This window comes from Zalophus californianus, chromosome 10 (assembly GCF_009762305.2).
Source record: "Zalophus californianus isolate mZalCal1 chromosome 10, mZalCal1.pri.v2, whole genome shotgun sequence".
Taxonomy (NCBI): domain Eukaryota; kingdom Metazoa; phylum Chordata; class Mammalia; order Carnivora; family Otariidae; genus Zalophus; species Zalophus californianus.
The window spans coordinates 45,706,157-45,721,900 of NC_045604.1; the positions used below are offsets into that span (position 1 = coordinate 45,706,157).

General features: G+C 39.0%; 1 protein-coding gene across 13 annotated transcripts in view; it reads left to right on the top strand.

Annotated features, from left to right (window-relative positions):
- Positions 1-15,744, top strand: part of RNF2 (ring finger protein 2) — a 56,175-nt gene that overhangs the window by 10,909 nt on the left and 29,522 nt on the right. For 6 of the 13 annotated variants that reach the window (XM_027611486.2, XM_027611489.2, XM_027611487.2 and 3 more), the window contains one exon: positions 3,743-3,977. The exons of 4 other annotated variants lie outside the window; for them this stretch is intronic. In XM_027611486.2, coding sequence (XP_027467287.1) covers positions 3,887-3,977 — 91 coding nt within the window. In that variant the 5' untranslated portion in view covers positions 3,743-3,886. The remainder of the gene's footprint in view (positions 1-3,742; positions 3,978-15,744) is intronic. 3 more of the 13 variants (XM_027611495.2, XM_027611494.2, XM_027611496.2) reach the window with 2 other exon arrangements.

Genomic DNA, 15,744 nt, shown 5'->3' on the forward strand with positions numbered 1-15,744 from the left:
TTATTTTATAAAGAGGTTAAATCTGTTTATTGACTAACTCAAAACCATGTTGATTTCCAGTATTTATGAGCTGTGCCAAATTTTTGCTGCTTTCATGAACATAAAGATTATGCTAATCTTTAGATTTATCAGAGCTGTAAAACAACTTTCTGTCCTCGGTGTTTCTGGTTTCTTTTTTCATGCGTCTAAGATCCTGGCCTTTAAAACCCCAGGAACTGCTTTTTATTTTTATTTTTATTTTTTTTAAAGATTTTATTTATTTGAGAGAGAGAGAATGAGAGATAGAGAGCACGAGAGGGAAGAGGGTCAGAGGGAGAAGCAGACTCCCCGCCGAGCAGGGAGCCCGATGTGGGACTTGATCCCCGGACTCCAGGATCATGACCTGAGCCGAAGGCAGTCGCTTAACCAACTGAGCCACCTAGGCGCCCAGGAACTGCTTTTTTTAGTTTAAAACTTTTTTTGATGCAAGTTGCAGAAACCAAGAGATAAAGTCCAGAACAGAAGAAAGATTAAATCCGTTTATCTTTTGGAATTGTTTCAAGAACCAAAATGAGAATCGAGGTCTCCTGAATCCCAGCCTGGCTGCTACTATTGAGTATGTATAGGGACATAATAGTTTTTCTTTTCCTGCAAGAGATAATCTACCCTGTGTGACAAAGGGATACCAGAGACACATTCTTCACTTCTCTATTCTTATTTTTTGTTGTCTTAAAACTGTTAAAAGTCGGGGCGCCTAGGTGGCTCAGTTGTTAAGCGTCTGCCTTCGGCTCGGGTCATGGATCCCGGGCTCCCTGCTCCACTGGAAGCCTGCTTCTCCCTCACCCCCTGCTTGTGTCCCCTCTTGCTGTGTCTCTCTCTGTCAAATAAATAAATAAGATCTTAAAAAAAAAAAAAAAGCAACTGTTAAAAGTCTGTGCTTACTATTTTGGGAGTTGAAAAATGGAAACTCCCTCTACAAACTTCTAACAACTCTGTGTTACCTTCTAGAAGGTAACTTTTACGTAGCTGTAATTGTAGCATGGACGTAAATCAGTGGCTTCTGTCATTTTATCTTGCAAGTATTACTAGTCATTGCATATTGTATTAATAACTATTAATGATTGAGGAAATTTCCTGATGATGATGTTGCAAATGTCTCCTTGCGGATGGTGATATTATTGTAGTAGTAGTACCAGCAGTCTTTGGTATGGTGGTTAAGGGCATGGCCTTCTTACTCAAACAGACCTACATTTTTTTTTTTAAAGATCTTATTTATTTATTTGACAAGAGAGACACAGCGAGAGAGGGAACACAAGCAGGGGGAGTGGGAGAGGGAGAAGCAGGCTTCCCACTGAGCAGGGAGCCCGATGCGGGGCTCCATCCTGGGACCTTGGGATCATGACCTGAGCCGAAGGCAGATGCTTAACGACTGAGCCCCCCAGGCACCCCAGACAGACCTGCATTTGATTCTTGCCTTTGATGCTTATTACTGTGAGACCTGTAAGCAAGTTGCTCATTTATTTATTTACAGTTTGGCTCAATTTCCTTATTTCTTGAGGAAAATAATAGTACCTATTCATAGGGTTTTTAGAATTAAGCAAAATTTCAGAGAAAGTTGTAAATCCTCTGTTATCTATTCTTAATAACATTATTTCCCAGGACTGGGATTACTGGGTAAAAGAATGCAAATATTTTTGTATTTCTGGAAATGAATTGCTGCTTTTTTTCTGAAAGTGGTATTCCGATATTCCAGCTGCTGTTACAAGAGAATGTGGTGGTATCAGCCTTTAGCTGTCTGTCTTATCTTCCTTAGTCAATATTCTTTTGTCGCTGCCTTCCCACAAAGTTAATTTTTCAACAGATAGGCCTTTGCCAGAAGTGTAGACCCTTTTGCTGTTATTTTCAGTGACACAAGGGAGTGTTGCTGTGGTTTCCTATGCACTTATTTGCTAAAGCTAATATGTGTGTTCATCAGCACTTCTGCTTCTGGCAGGAGTCTGCACTTTATGGACATTTCTCTTCCCAGGAAAGGATAACAACCTTGCTATACTACTTTTCGAAAGTTAGCTTTTATTCTGGCATATGGGGCTTTGGACTAAAACTCAAGTTATTAGACTTTTTAGCTTTGTCATTAATGATAAACTTAAGTAAATTTTTAAGCTTTGCCTTATGCCTTAGTTGTGTTCGACATCTCCCTCTCAAAAACAGGTGCTGATCTGTCTGTGCCATTAAATCTGCAGATGTTTTTGGGGGGCCAGTCATGTGTGCTGATGACACAGCAATAGCCTACAGCCCAATAGTAAGCTGCTAACTGCCGCCACATTAATATGCTCCCTTGTTTAGTTTCCTCTAATCTGGGGAGAGATGTGAAATGAAGTTGGTAGCCTCCCTTGTTCTACTTTAGGAACTCAAGATTTTTTTTTTTTTTTTTTTGCTCTGCTCAGGAAATTATCAATGTTCTTTATGTCTCTTGGTCTTAGGGTACTGGGAGAATTAAAAGTAGTCCCTTTCTAAGAATGTGGTTAGTTTGTGGTATAGAGTTGGTGTGTGTTCAGGGCCGAGAACCTAGATTATGCCAGAGTCTGAGATCTAAATTAGTAGTGAGTCAGTGGTTTGGCAGTAGGTCACTATATTCAGTAATTGGATGAAGCAATAGACTGGAAAACCCTTAGGCAAGCAGAGGTTGAAACATCCTTAGAAGAGTTACAAAATCTACTGGCAGATGAGAACCAGGAGGTAAAGTACCAGTGTAAGGAATGTCTTGACAGAGGGACAGTTAAGAATTCAGGAAATCAACAAAAATAGAAGGTTCTGACCAAATGAGGCAAGAAATAAAAAATAGCACAAGAGAAAGAAAACAAAATCCCCCAGATGTATAGCCTCTAGTACCAAGGACACTAGTTAAAAGGAAAATAAATAGCTAGTTCACTGTGTACAGACAAGCCAGATGAATGTGAAGTGTGATATGAGCTATTTTCTTTAAGACAAGGGAGAAAAGAGCAGATAACCTTGGCTTTAACTTGGAATCCTAGATGTGTGAACAGTATGTCTCTTTTGACCTGCTTTGAAAAGATTGGAGGAAACTAGTTATGATTGTTTGAAGTATTCAAGTTGAAAGAAGTTGCTGAAGGTAGGATACCTTTTTAGCTTAAGACGACAGGACTTTAACGGGCACCTGGGTGGCTCAGTCGGTTAAGCGGCTGCCTTTGGCTCAGGTCATGATCCCAGGATCCTGGGATTGAGCCCCACCTCGGGCTCCCTGCTCAGCGGGGAGCCTGCTTCTCCCTCTCCCTCTGTCTGCCACTCTGCCTACTTGTGCTTTCTCACTATCTCTCTGTCAAATAAATAAATCTTAAAAAAAAAAAAAGGACTCTAAGCACTGTACTTTTTTTTTTTTTTTTTTAAGATTTAGGGGGAGTGGGAGAAGGAGAAGCAGGCCTCCTGCGAACAGGGAGCCCGATGCAGGGCTTGATCCCGGGACCCTGGTATCATGACCTGAGCTGAAGGCAGATTAAGCATTGTACTGTTAGGGACATTTTTAAGCAAGTTTTTTGACCCAGTTAAGAGGGCTCTTGATGATACTTTATTTAAATTTTTAAATTTACAAGTAAGGAAACCGGATCCTCAGCAAAAGTAACTAGCCCTGGTTTATTCAAGAATTTAGAGGCAGAACTTCTTTACCATTTGAGAATATTTGTAGAAAATTTATAGCTACTCTTATTTCGGTAACTAATATTCCTTTTATTAAATTGTCTCCACCTAGTGGCAACAGATATTTTGCAAAGCTGCCTACAGACATTGGAGAAACTGCTAGGGGAAACTATTCTTCACAGCTTTCAAGAGGAGTCAGCCTGGTTCGTGACAGTTGTATTGCTTTTGCAAAGGAAAAGGAGGAGACGTGTGCCTGATGCTTACTTTCATATTCCATAACCTTGTTAAGGAATTTGTAAATTCTGTATACCTGAGTTCGGCAGCACATTTATTGTTGACTGTAAGAAGTTAGTATGTTAAGCTTGTATTTAAAAATTTTCATATACACACATATATTAGGGTATATGTATATATTCACATGTATAAATTTTTTTCTCATCTTTGTAATGACTAAAGTGATAGCATGGTAACTTCCATCAGTGGAGAAGAGATAAACTAAACAATAAATGATGTTGCCAGTTTCGTGGTGGCAGGGAAAGGAGCACAGATTCTGAGTTCTTAAATGTAAAAAATGAAACTGAAAATACTAGAGAAAACTTTAGGTGGATGGTGGACGTTTTTATAATTTTAGAGTGTAGATTTAGAGTGTGGATTAGCTTTCAAAGAAGCCATATAGGGAAAGATAAATATGTTAAAAAAATAAATAAAAAATAGAATCTGTGACCTTAAGAATTCAAAGCCAAAGAACAGAAAAACAAACTGGGAAAAATATTTAACACTCATGGACAGATAAAAGGTCAATTTCTTTAACAGAAAATTTTTTTGTAAATGAGCATATTATTAGCACAAGCAGGGGCAGGGAGCAGATGGAGCGGGAGAAGCAGGCTTCCTGCTGAGTGGGGCTCCATCCCAGGACCCCAGGATCATGCATGACCTGAGCCGAAGGCAGATGCTTAACTGAGCTACCCAGGCGCCCCGCAAACCAGCTTTTTTTATTTTAAGATTTTATTTATTTGACAGAGAGAGAGCACAAGCAGGGGGAGCAGCAGGCAGAGGGAGAGGGAGAAGCAGGCTCCCCAAGGAGCAGGGATCCTGATGTTGGGCTCCATCCCAGGATCTTGGGATCATGACCTGTGCCGAAGGCAGTCGCTTAACCAACTGAGCCACCCAGGAGCCCCGCAAACCAGCTTTTTAAAAAACTAATAGAAATGGACATATAGTAATTGACAGGCAAAAAAAAAAAGGCCAATAAAACAGTGAAAAGATAAGATACTTTATCAGTCATCGTTGAAGCGTTGAGATTAAAACATCAGTGAAGTATTGTTTACTACCTACTAAATTGGGCAGGCTTAAAAAAATTGCTAATCCTTAATTGGTAGAAGGGTAAATTGGCATAGCAAGTTAGCAATATTTGTCAGAATAAAAAAAATTTGCCTGCGGGGCGCCTGGGTGGCTCAGTCGGTTAAGCGTCTGCCTTCGGCTCAGGTCATGATCCCAGGGTCCTGGGATCGAGCCCCACATCGGGCTCCCTGCTCAGCGGGGAGCCTGCTTCTCCCTCTGCCTCTGCCTGCCTGCCTGCCTACTTGTGCTCTCTCTCTGTCAAATAAATAAATAAAAAAAAAAATCTAAAAAAAAAAAAAAATTTGCCTGCCTTTCGGTCCAGTAGTTTTTCCTTTAGGAATTTGCTGAGGCAACTTCTTACCTAGGGTAACTTATTGTCGAAGATAAAGTTAGCAAAACATACATGAAACCAATGAATGAATGAATGGTGAACCACATCTTTATTGGGGACAGTTTTAGGAACTTCTAGTAGTATTTGGAAATGCCATAGGTTTCCTTAGATTGCTAAAAACTAATCTTTAGCTCGAACAGCGACTTTTCAACCTTGACCAAAAATAAAAACCACCTGGCTGATTTTCTAACGATGTCAGGAGCCCCAGATATAATGACTCAATTGGTCTGAAATGGGACCTTGTTATCTGAATTGTTGAAAAGCTCTCCAGGTGATACCTCTGTGCAGCCAAATTTGAGAACTACTTCCTCTAAAGGAAGACTGTTTTTCCTGTGGATGTGTTGAATTTTCTTTTGGCAAAAGCCAGTACTCCATTGGGCAAGTAAACTGATGAACATATTTTTTTTTTTTTAATTTCTCTCACTCTGCCATTGGCTTTCTCATGGTGTATTAGTTTCCTGTTGCTTACAGTTCTGACAGTCGGAAGTCTAAAATGGGGCTTAAGGGATTAAAATCAAGATGTTGGCAGGCCTGCGTTTCTTCTGGAAGCTCTAGGGGAGAATTCATACCTTTTCTAGCTTCTAGAGGCTGCTGACACCCTCTTGGCTCATGGGTCCTTCCTTTATCTTCATTATCAGAAGCATAGCTTAGATTTCACTCTTTGACTACTATCCCTGTCTCCTTCATCACATCGCCTTCTCTCTTATAAGGACTCTTCTGATTATATTGGACCAAACTCACATAATCTAGGATTATCGCCCCATCTAAAAATTCTTAATTTAATCACACTGGCAAAGTCCTTTTTGTCATGTAAGGTGACACAGTTACAAATTCTGGGCATTAAGATGTGGGCACTTCGGGGTCCCATTCAGTGTACCACAGTTAGAGACTTAATTGAGAAGCCCACTAAAAATTTATAAATGAAATATTTTAGTTTATCTTAAATTGATATCATAGTGTATCCCAAAGAGTAAATTACCTTCTGTATAGTACGTTATGATTAATGTCCCTTCAGGAACAATATGCAGTTTTTTTTTCTTTGTTGTTAGAAATGTAGGTTGGATAGGATAGGCTGTGTTGTCTCATTTTTATTACAACAAAAATAATAGCTATCATATATTCTTCACAGGATTCTCTGAAATAGGTACTTTATTTCAGCCCTGACAGGATTTCGTACTTTGCTTTTTGTCTTGTGTTCCAAGAGTAGTTTGCATAGCAGGGTTGAGGTACTGCCAATGAGGTGTTTTGAACCAGATGCAGATAATTCATAACATTGATATATGGTGGGGTAATTTTGAATAGTACTTTTTTTTTTTTTAAGATTTTATTTATTTGACAGAGAGAGACACAGCAAGAGAGGGAATACAAGCAGGGGGAGTGGGAGAGGGAGAAGCAAGCTTCCCGCAGAGCAGGGAGCTTGACGCGGGGCTCAATCCCAGGACCCTGGGATCATGACCTGAGCTGGAGGCAGACGTTTAACGACTGAGCCACCCAGGCGCCCCGAATAGTACTCTTCTATACCTGTGAGTTCAGTTAACAAGCTCAGAGTTTCCTTTGATCCTTATTCCACTTTTTCTTTTTAAACTGCATGTTCTTGGGGTGCCTGGGGGGCTTAGTCGGTTAAGTGTCTGCCTCCTGCCCAGGTCATGATCCCTGCCTGGATCGTGGGATCTAGCCCCACATGGGGCTCCGCTCCCTGCTTAGTGGGGAGCCTGCTTCTCCCTCTCCTACTCCCCCTGCTTGTGTTCTCTCTGTCAAATAAATAAAATCTTCAAAAAACAGAAAACCCTGCATGTTCTTTTTTCTTACAGTTTTGACTACTGTAAGCTGGAATTTCCCACCAGAACCTTTCATGCTTCAGATGTGTTTATTGACCTGCATATACCTCGTATGCAACAAATCTAAAACTGAATTCAGCTTTTCATCCCTTCCTAGAAAATGCATACCATTTCCTGTTTAAAAACATTTTTAAAACTTTTTTTTACTGTGATAAAATATATAAAATTTGCCATTTTTAATTGTAGAATTCAGTGGCATTAAGTACATTCACATTGTTGTGTTACCATCACCACAGTCCATCTCTAGAACTTTTTCTTCATCCCACACTGAAACTCCGTATTCAATAATAGGAGCTCTTCATTACCTTCTCCCTCCCCCCAGCTCCTAGTAACCATTATTCTACCTTTTATGAATTGGACTGTTCTGGTATTTCATGCATCAGGATTTCATTCCATTTTGAGGCAGAATAGTATTTCATTGTACATACATACTACATTTTGTTTACCCATTTATCTGTTGATGGGCATTTTGGATTGTTTACACCTTTTGGTTATTGTGAATAAATGTTAAGAACATGGGTATACAAGTACCTGTTTTAGTCCTTGCTTTCAATTCTTTGAGGTATATACCTAGAATTGGAATTGCTGGATCATATTGGTAATTCTATGTTTCATTTTTTGAGGGACTTGCCATACTTTTTCAAAAATGGCTGTATCATTTTACATTTCCAACAGCAGTGCTCTAGGGTTTGAGTTTTACCACATCTTCACCAATACTTTCAGTTTTCTATTTTTTGATAATAGTCATATAGCCATCCTAATGGGTATAAAGTGTGGTATCTTTTGGTTTTGATTTGCATCTTTCTAATGATTAGTGATATTGAACATTTCTTCATGTACTTGTTGGCCGTCTGTATATCTTTTCTGGAGAAATGTGTCTATTCACGTCTTTTTCCCATTGTTTTAATTGAGTTTGTTGTAGTAATTCTTGATATATTGTGGATATTAATCCTTTATCAGATCCATGATTTGCAAATATTTTCTCCCATTTTTTGGGTTTCCTTTTCATTCTTGATAGTGTCCTTTGATGTACTAAAGGTTTTTTTTTTTTTTTAAAGATTTTATTTATTTATTCATGAGAGAGGGAGGGAGAGAGAGAGAGAGAGAGGGAAGCAGAGGGAGAAGCAGGCTCCCAAGGAGCAGGGAGCCCGATGCGGGACTCGATCCCAGGACCCCGGGATCATGACCTGAGCCGAAGGCAGACGCTTAACCATCTGAGCCACCCAGGCGCCCGATGTACTAAAGGTTTTGATTTTTTTTTTTTTTTTAAAGTAAGCTCTAAGCCCAACATGGGGCTTGAACTCACCACTTGAGATCATGAGTTGCCTGCTATACTGACTGAGCCAGCCAGATGCCCCTTACAGGTTTTAATTTTAATAAAGTCCAGTTCATCAATTTTTTCTTTATCGCCTGTGCTGTTGGCGTCCTATCCAAAAAACCCATTGTTACTCAGTGTCCTGAAGAGTTTCCTTTATGTTTTCTTCTAAGAGTTTTATAGTTTTAGTTCTTAACCTTTAGATTTTTGATCTGTTTTGAGTTAATTTTTGTAAATGGTAGGTTGTCTAACCTTGTTCTTTTGCATGTGGGGATATCCAGTTTTCCCAGTACTTTTTGTAGAAAAAACTGACCTTGTTGAATGGTCTTGGCATTTGTGTCAAAATAACTTCCCATGTATGTGAGGATTTAATTCTCGGCTTTGTATTCTCCTTTGATTGGTCTGTATGTCTGTCTTTGTTCTAATACCCAGTTTGATTACTGTACCTTTGTAGTAAGTTTTGAAATCAGAAAGTATTGAGTCATCTAACTTGTTCGTGTTCAGGGTTATTTTGGTTGTTTGGGATTCCTCGAGATTCTTTTATTTATTTATTTATTTTAATGATTTTATGTATTTATTGGGGGGGTGCGAGAAAGAGAGAAAAGCAGACTCCCTGCTGGATCCCAGGACCCAGAGATCACTACCTGAGCTGAAGGCTGATGCTTAACTGAGCACCCAGGGCCCCTCCTTGAGATTCTATATGAATGTTAGGATGGGGTTTTTGATTTCTGCAAAAATCATCAGGATTTTGATAGGAATTGCTTTGAATCTGTAGATTGCTTTGGGTAGTATTGTCATCTTAACAGTATTAAGTCTTCTGATCCACGAACATAGGATGGGGTATCTTTCCGTTTACTTATGTCTTTCAGCAGTGTTTTATAATTTTCAGTGTATAAATCTGTGCCTTGGTTAAATTTATTCCTAGTATTCTTTCTGATGCTTTTGCAAATGGAATTGTTTTCTTGATTTCCTTTTCAGAGCATTTATTGTTAATGTGTAGAAATGCAGTTGATTTTTGTATGTTGATTGCAGTTTTGCTGAATTCATTTAATCAGTTGAGTTTTTAACTTTTTTGTGGAGTCTTTAGGGTTCACTATATATAAGATCATACCATATGTAAACAGATACTTTTTCTTTTCCAGTGTGGATGCCTAACTGATCTGGCTAGAATTCCAATATAATATGTCAAATAGAAGTGGCAAAAATACCATTTCCTGTTTTGGTTTCTCACTTTTTTGTTTTTTAAGCATCAACAGCTTAACAGCCACAAGCTTGAGAGTTTATGGCTTTCTTCTCCTTTCTTTTTCATTTCCTACACCCCATGTATTTTGCCTCCTAAGTATTTTGTAGCTCTGCTGCCTCTAATTCATCCTTACTATTAACAGACTCATGGTATTCATCTCTTTTTGAATTACTGCACAAGCCCTTTAACTAGTATTCTTGCTTCCTGCAAGTCCATCTTCCACTGTTACCGGAGTTGATATGTCTCCCCAGCAAGTCTCACCTTGTCATTCAGTTGTAGATTTTTCCTGAGATCTTTGCATGGCTTTTAGGCTTCCCTGATCTGGTCCACAGTTTAATTCTTCAGCCTGACTCCATGCTACTCCCTATCTCTTTTCACTCATTTAATAATGATCTCGTTAGAGTTCCCCAACACACCATACTGAGTTGTGCCTTTGCTTATTATGATGATCCTTCTGGACTGCTTTCCTTTCCTTAGTTGGTTAACTTCACTTGACCTTAAAGTCTCTTCTTTCAAGGAGGAATCTGGGAAACCTTTTCTGCTTTTCCATTTGATTGTTGTTGTTTGTTGTTTTGGTTTGGTTTTTTGGTACTCTTGTAGCAATTACCAAATTGTATTGAAAACATGTTCAGGACACACTCGCTAATAAGCTCTTGGAGGGTCCCTTTTCCTATCACATGGTAGTTCTCAGTAAATGTTTCCTAAACTGTTGAACTCAGCTGTTTCTCTTTATGGGTCTGTTAGCTAGCTTCTAATATGGATAGGCGGAGGGACGGAAGGAGAAGAAGGCTGCTGCTGATACAACTGGTGTTGACTAATATTAGACCTTGGTAGGTGCATTCTGAAGCCTTCGGGAAAGACTGAATTGGGTCATTAAGAAACTGCTGCAGGGGCCGGTGGGGGGGGGCGCTGGAGGTTTGGGGAAAATGAAGGAGTATTAGAGGAGATGAGATAGTGATGGGTGGTAAATACAGTAGGAGGGCACAGATCACTAATTATCTAGATGTGCATTTTAATTGGTTCTTTAAACAAATCTTAAAACAATTTTCCCTCTAATAATAATTCAGTTATATAAGACTAGAAAATATTGTTACCAGTACTCAAAACCTTAAGACTGGGTAATGAAAATTTGGTAAATCATCTTTGAAAGGTTCCTGCTCTGTGCTCTACAATATGTAAAAGATAGAATCCATTTAGGAATTGATTATATTACCTTTTTAAATAAAGATGCTGTTAGGTTACCAAAGTAATTTAGATGAGTATTCCAGATGTTTAGGACAGTGGCATCTTTTTCAGTAAAGAATACTGTCTTTGTGTCTTTAGAAGCTTAAAAAAATTAATGTCTGTCTTACAGCTGTAGTTTTAGATTAAATTGCTGCAAGTGGTTTTTATGAGGTGATACTTACTGCAGGCAATGTTATGGCAATTGGATTGTTTAGTCAATTTATTACTGCTCCCTGGTTTGCCTAGTCTTGAATATATTTCTAAAATCGAACACCTGTATCCTATAAGCAAGCAGTGTTTTAATTAAGGAACAAATAATTTGCTCATTCACATGTAGTAATAAAGAAAAAAAAATCTTAAAGACTGAGAGAGTTAATTTGATGTGACCTGTATTTACTTTATGTTCAGAAGGGACAATAACCATGGAAGAAAAAGATAAATTTCTTGGTTTAAAATAAAAAGAGTTTCTTAGTTTTGTTTCATAGTGCTTAGGGAAGCAAATCTCAAATGAGGAAAAGTGCTTCATGGGAAGATGGGATAATCTAAAGTTACTGTATTTTCTGATATATATTTCACAATTTGAAAAACAAATTAAGGAAACAAGTCATGTACAGGATAAAGACATAAGTGTTGGCTGCTAGGAATTGGTTATACACTTAAACTTAATTTTGGCAAGTATGGTAGGCTGAAAAAGCCCCCCCCCCCCCCCAAATGTCCACATTCTAATCCTTGGAATCTGCAGTGTTACTTTGGAGCAGAGGTGTATGTGTGATGAAGTCTTTGCAAATGTCATTAAGTTAAAGGTCTTGTTATGAAGAGATTATCCTGTATTATCTGGGTGGGTTCTAAATGTCCTCGTGTGTAGAGGAGGCAGTGTGGCCACAAGCGAAGGAATGCCTGGAAGAAACAACACAGAGGTTCCAATAAAACCTCTGGAAGAAGCTCAGCCCTGCCAGCACCTTAATTTTGGCCCAGTGATACTGATTTAGGACTTCTGGCCTCCAGAATTAAGAGAGTATGGTAATTTGTTAGAGTTCTAGGAAACAACTCTAATACAGCGATCATTTTTCAAAGTGTAAATGGACGTTCCTAAACACCCCGTTTACCTAAACTCTTTCTCCTTTGGGGGGGTATAATTCATAGCTTACTCATATTAGTCTTCAGTTCGGTTTAAAATGCTCTGAATAGACCAGGCAATTTTTATGATTATGATTATGATTAAAGCAACTGGTGAACGTTCTTTGGCATAGAACTTTGAAGTTTCAGCTCAAAATAATTTGTATTTAAAGCCCCCCTTTTTGGGAAAAATGTTTTGTCCAGTCTGGAAGCTCCCTTGTGGTTGCTTTATTGCCGCTGTACTTTGGTAAGAGTACAGTTTGACTCTTAAAGTTTTACAACACAGGGTCAGCCTTTTTGCTTGCACATCTGCTATTTAATATGAATTATTTCAGCTATGCTACAGAAAATGGACATGTGAGGCTCTTATTGAGAATTCTGAGTTCACTGTGGCCCATCATGTGCTAGGGTCTCACTTGAGACTTTGATGTATTGGGACTGACCAAAGGATAAAGGCCACCATGTAGGTTCTTTTTTAAAAGATTTTATTTCTTGGAGCGCCTGGGTGGCTCAGTCGTTAAGCATCTGCCTTTGGCTCAGGTCATGATCCCAGGGTCCTGGGATCGAGGCCCCCCCCCCCCCCCCCCCCCGTATCGGGCTCCCTGCTCCGCGGGAAGCCTGCTTCTCCCTCTCCCACTCCCCCTGCTTGTGTTTCCTCTCTCTCTCTCTCTGTCAAATAAATAAAATCTTTAAAAAAAAATAAAATGATTTTATTTCTTTATTAGAGCATGAGCCAGGGGAGGGGCAGACAGAGCGGAGACAGAGTTCCTGCTGAGCAGGGAGCCTGATGTGGGGCTCCATCCCAGGACCCCGAGATCATGAGCTGAAGGCAGACCGATTGAGCCACCCAGGCGCCCCTCGTCCTCTATCCTTAATGATCACTCCAGTGTACCTGGCCTGTATTATCTTAGCCCCTTCAAAGATTGTGTTTGAGGAAGGGAGGGATAATCCGAGAGACATCCATTTGAATGTCTTTGAATGCTCTGCAAACCTGTAGTTCAAGATGAGCTGCTTTTATGTTATGTTGTGTCCCTTTTATAAAGATTCCACAAGTTTCTAATGAAGTCTGGGCCAGAAATGTCTCTATCCAGTATTTCTTTTTCTTTTAAGCTTCCAGGAACTACACTTAGTATTCAGCCACATACAGTTTACTAGCAGTAGACAGCAGACAGATCTCTTTCTGGCAATTTTTTGTTACTGAAACAGCCTTAAAGAGTGGTCTTGGATTAATTGGCCTGCTGATTGATTTTTTTTTATCACATGAGGCACATAACCATTTTTATGTTTCTTTCTAAAATCTTTTTAAAAGATGATTAATGTAAAATTTTTAGTAAGGGAGTGGCTAAGTAATTTTTCTTCCTAATCTAATACATGTTGGAGGGGGGCTGAGAAATAAGAATGTTTATTTATTGAAATAAATCAAGGAAATGATGCCCTCTCTATTTTATGACCATCATTCATGAAATATGCTGGGCACTTTATATGAACATCTCATTTAACTTTGCCAATGACTGTAACTTTGCAGATTTAAAAAAAAAAAAGACCTTGAGAAATTTGGATATAGGTCCATAACCAGTAGCAGCCAGTACTAGTATGCATATGCAAGCTGATCCAGTTCCAAAAATCATTTACTGTACTTCCTGGGTGTTTCATTTGTTGTATCATAAAATAAAGACATACCTAAAATACAAAGTTCTCTGTCCTTATTCTTGAGGAATTTATGGTTTAGTGTATCCATTTTTCCTTCTAGGGGAGCTAGAGAATGGTCTTGGGAGCAAATGTATGGCCCATTCAGGGGAGTTGAGGGTCTTGGGGGTCTCAAAGAGTTGAATGGGAATGTGTATTACTATTGTTTTCAGTTTTTCGCATGAAACCTGTTCTTTGCCACATCTAATCTCTAATAGACTTGACCATGATTTTTAAATACTCCCCTCAACCAATTAAAGGATTGTAGATTAGGGGTGGGATTAAAAAAATGGCACTTTAGGGAGCCTCTAGTTGCCAGGCACTAGTAAAAGAAATTTATGTAGGAACAGTATTGTGATTAGTGGTTAGGTCCTTAGACTAGTCTTCAGAAGACTAATCCATAATGTAATTGAACCTAGTATACAAATTTTCCAGTAGTTCATATACTTCATTAAATTCATTAAGTATAATTTTTTTTTTTTTTAAGATTTATTAGAGGGAGAGAGTATGTGCGTGAGGTGGGGTGGGGAGGATTGGACAGAGGGAAAGAGAGAATTCCAAGCAGGCTCCACACCCAGCGGCCTGAGCTGAAACCAAGAGTCTGACACTTAACTGACTATGCCACCCAGGTGCCCCTAAGTATAGTATCTTTTTTTTTTAAGATTTTTATTTATTTTAGAGCGAGAGAGACCATGTAAGCAGGGAGGGGGGTAGAAGTAGAGGTAGAGAAGCAGACCCCCACTGATCTCAGAGGCCGATGATCATGACCTGGGCCAAATTCAAGTGTTGGATGCTTAACCAACTGAATCACCCAGGCACCTCTATAGTATGTTTTTAATGGAAAAACATAGAGTGGAAATTTTAGTTTCTAAGTTCGGGACTTAGTGAATTTTTGTCCTGAAAAAGTAATTTTTACATTCATTTAAAAAATTATTCTTAAAGCTTGAGTTACATGATAAATTTTAGGAGCCAAATTAGAATGATAAATTTTTAATAGTTGTATTCATATTTTCCTGAAAGTAAACACAAAATTTCTCAGGGATGGATTAATTATTACAGCAATAACCCCATTGCCCCAGTTGTTCCCTCTCAGTGATGCAGTGAGACCGGGATGTTTATTTGGTAGTTAACCTGAAAAACATGAATCTGGGAGCTTGTATAGGTGTTGCCCACCTCCTGAAAGAGGGAGGAGGGAGACCTTTTCTTCTCAAATTCTCCTTGGTTACAGAAGGGGAGGATCCTAGGTTCTTAATCTTTGGAATGTAAGTGAATGTGGGGAGGGGTAGGGAGATAAGACAGGTGTCGGAATTTAACAACCCATGAATGTCTCCATACTCTCTTACCCCTGAAATGTAAACATATACTTCTAAAGAGGTAAATCTCTTATCTATTCAGTTATCTTTAATTTTTCAAGACTTCTCTTTTGCAGGACAGATTTGTATGCTCAAAGAGCCCTAATTATGCAGATACATAAAAATATTTTCTCTACACATAGAAAATAGACCAACTGATAAATTTTCCCTTTGTCTTGCTTTTCCTCCCCGTATGTTATCTTGAAGTATGTGTGTTTGGTCATGAAAATAAGAAATGTTGTCTAGCTTGAGCTCCTTTATTGAGTTATTCAGCAAATATTGATTAACTGCTATATGCCAGGCACAGTGCAGGGTTCTGGGGATATTGTGGTGAATAAGATAAATACTCTGCATTCAAGGGACTTAGAGACTATAGAAGTGCTGTGGTGAAAAAGGAAAAGAGAGTAGACATGAGAAAATGGCAAAGTTAGAATTTTGTTAGAATGCATGAAGGAACTAGCAGTGGCAAAATCTTGGGGGGGGTTGGAGGGACGAAGGCGTTCTGTTCCAGATGGAAGGGATGCACTAGTAAAAAGATTCTAAAATGAGAATGAGCTTGGCAAGATAGATAAAGATGGCAAATGTGGCTGAAACATGGTGAACAGAAC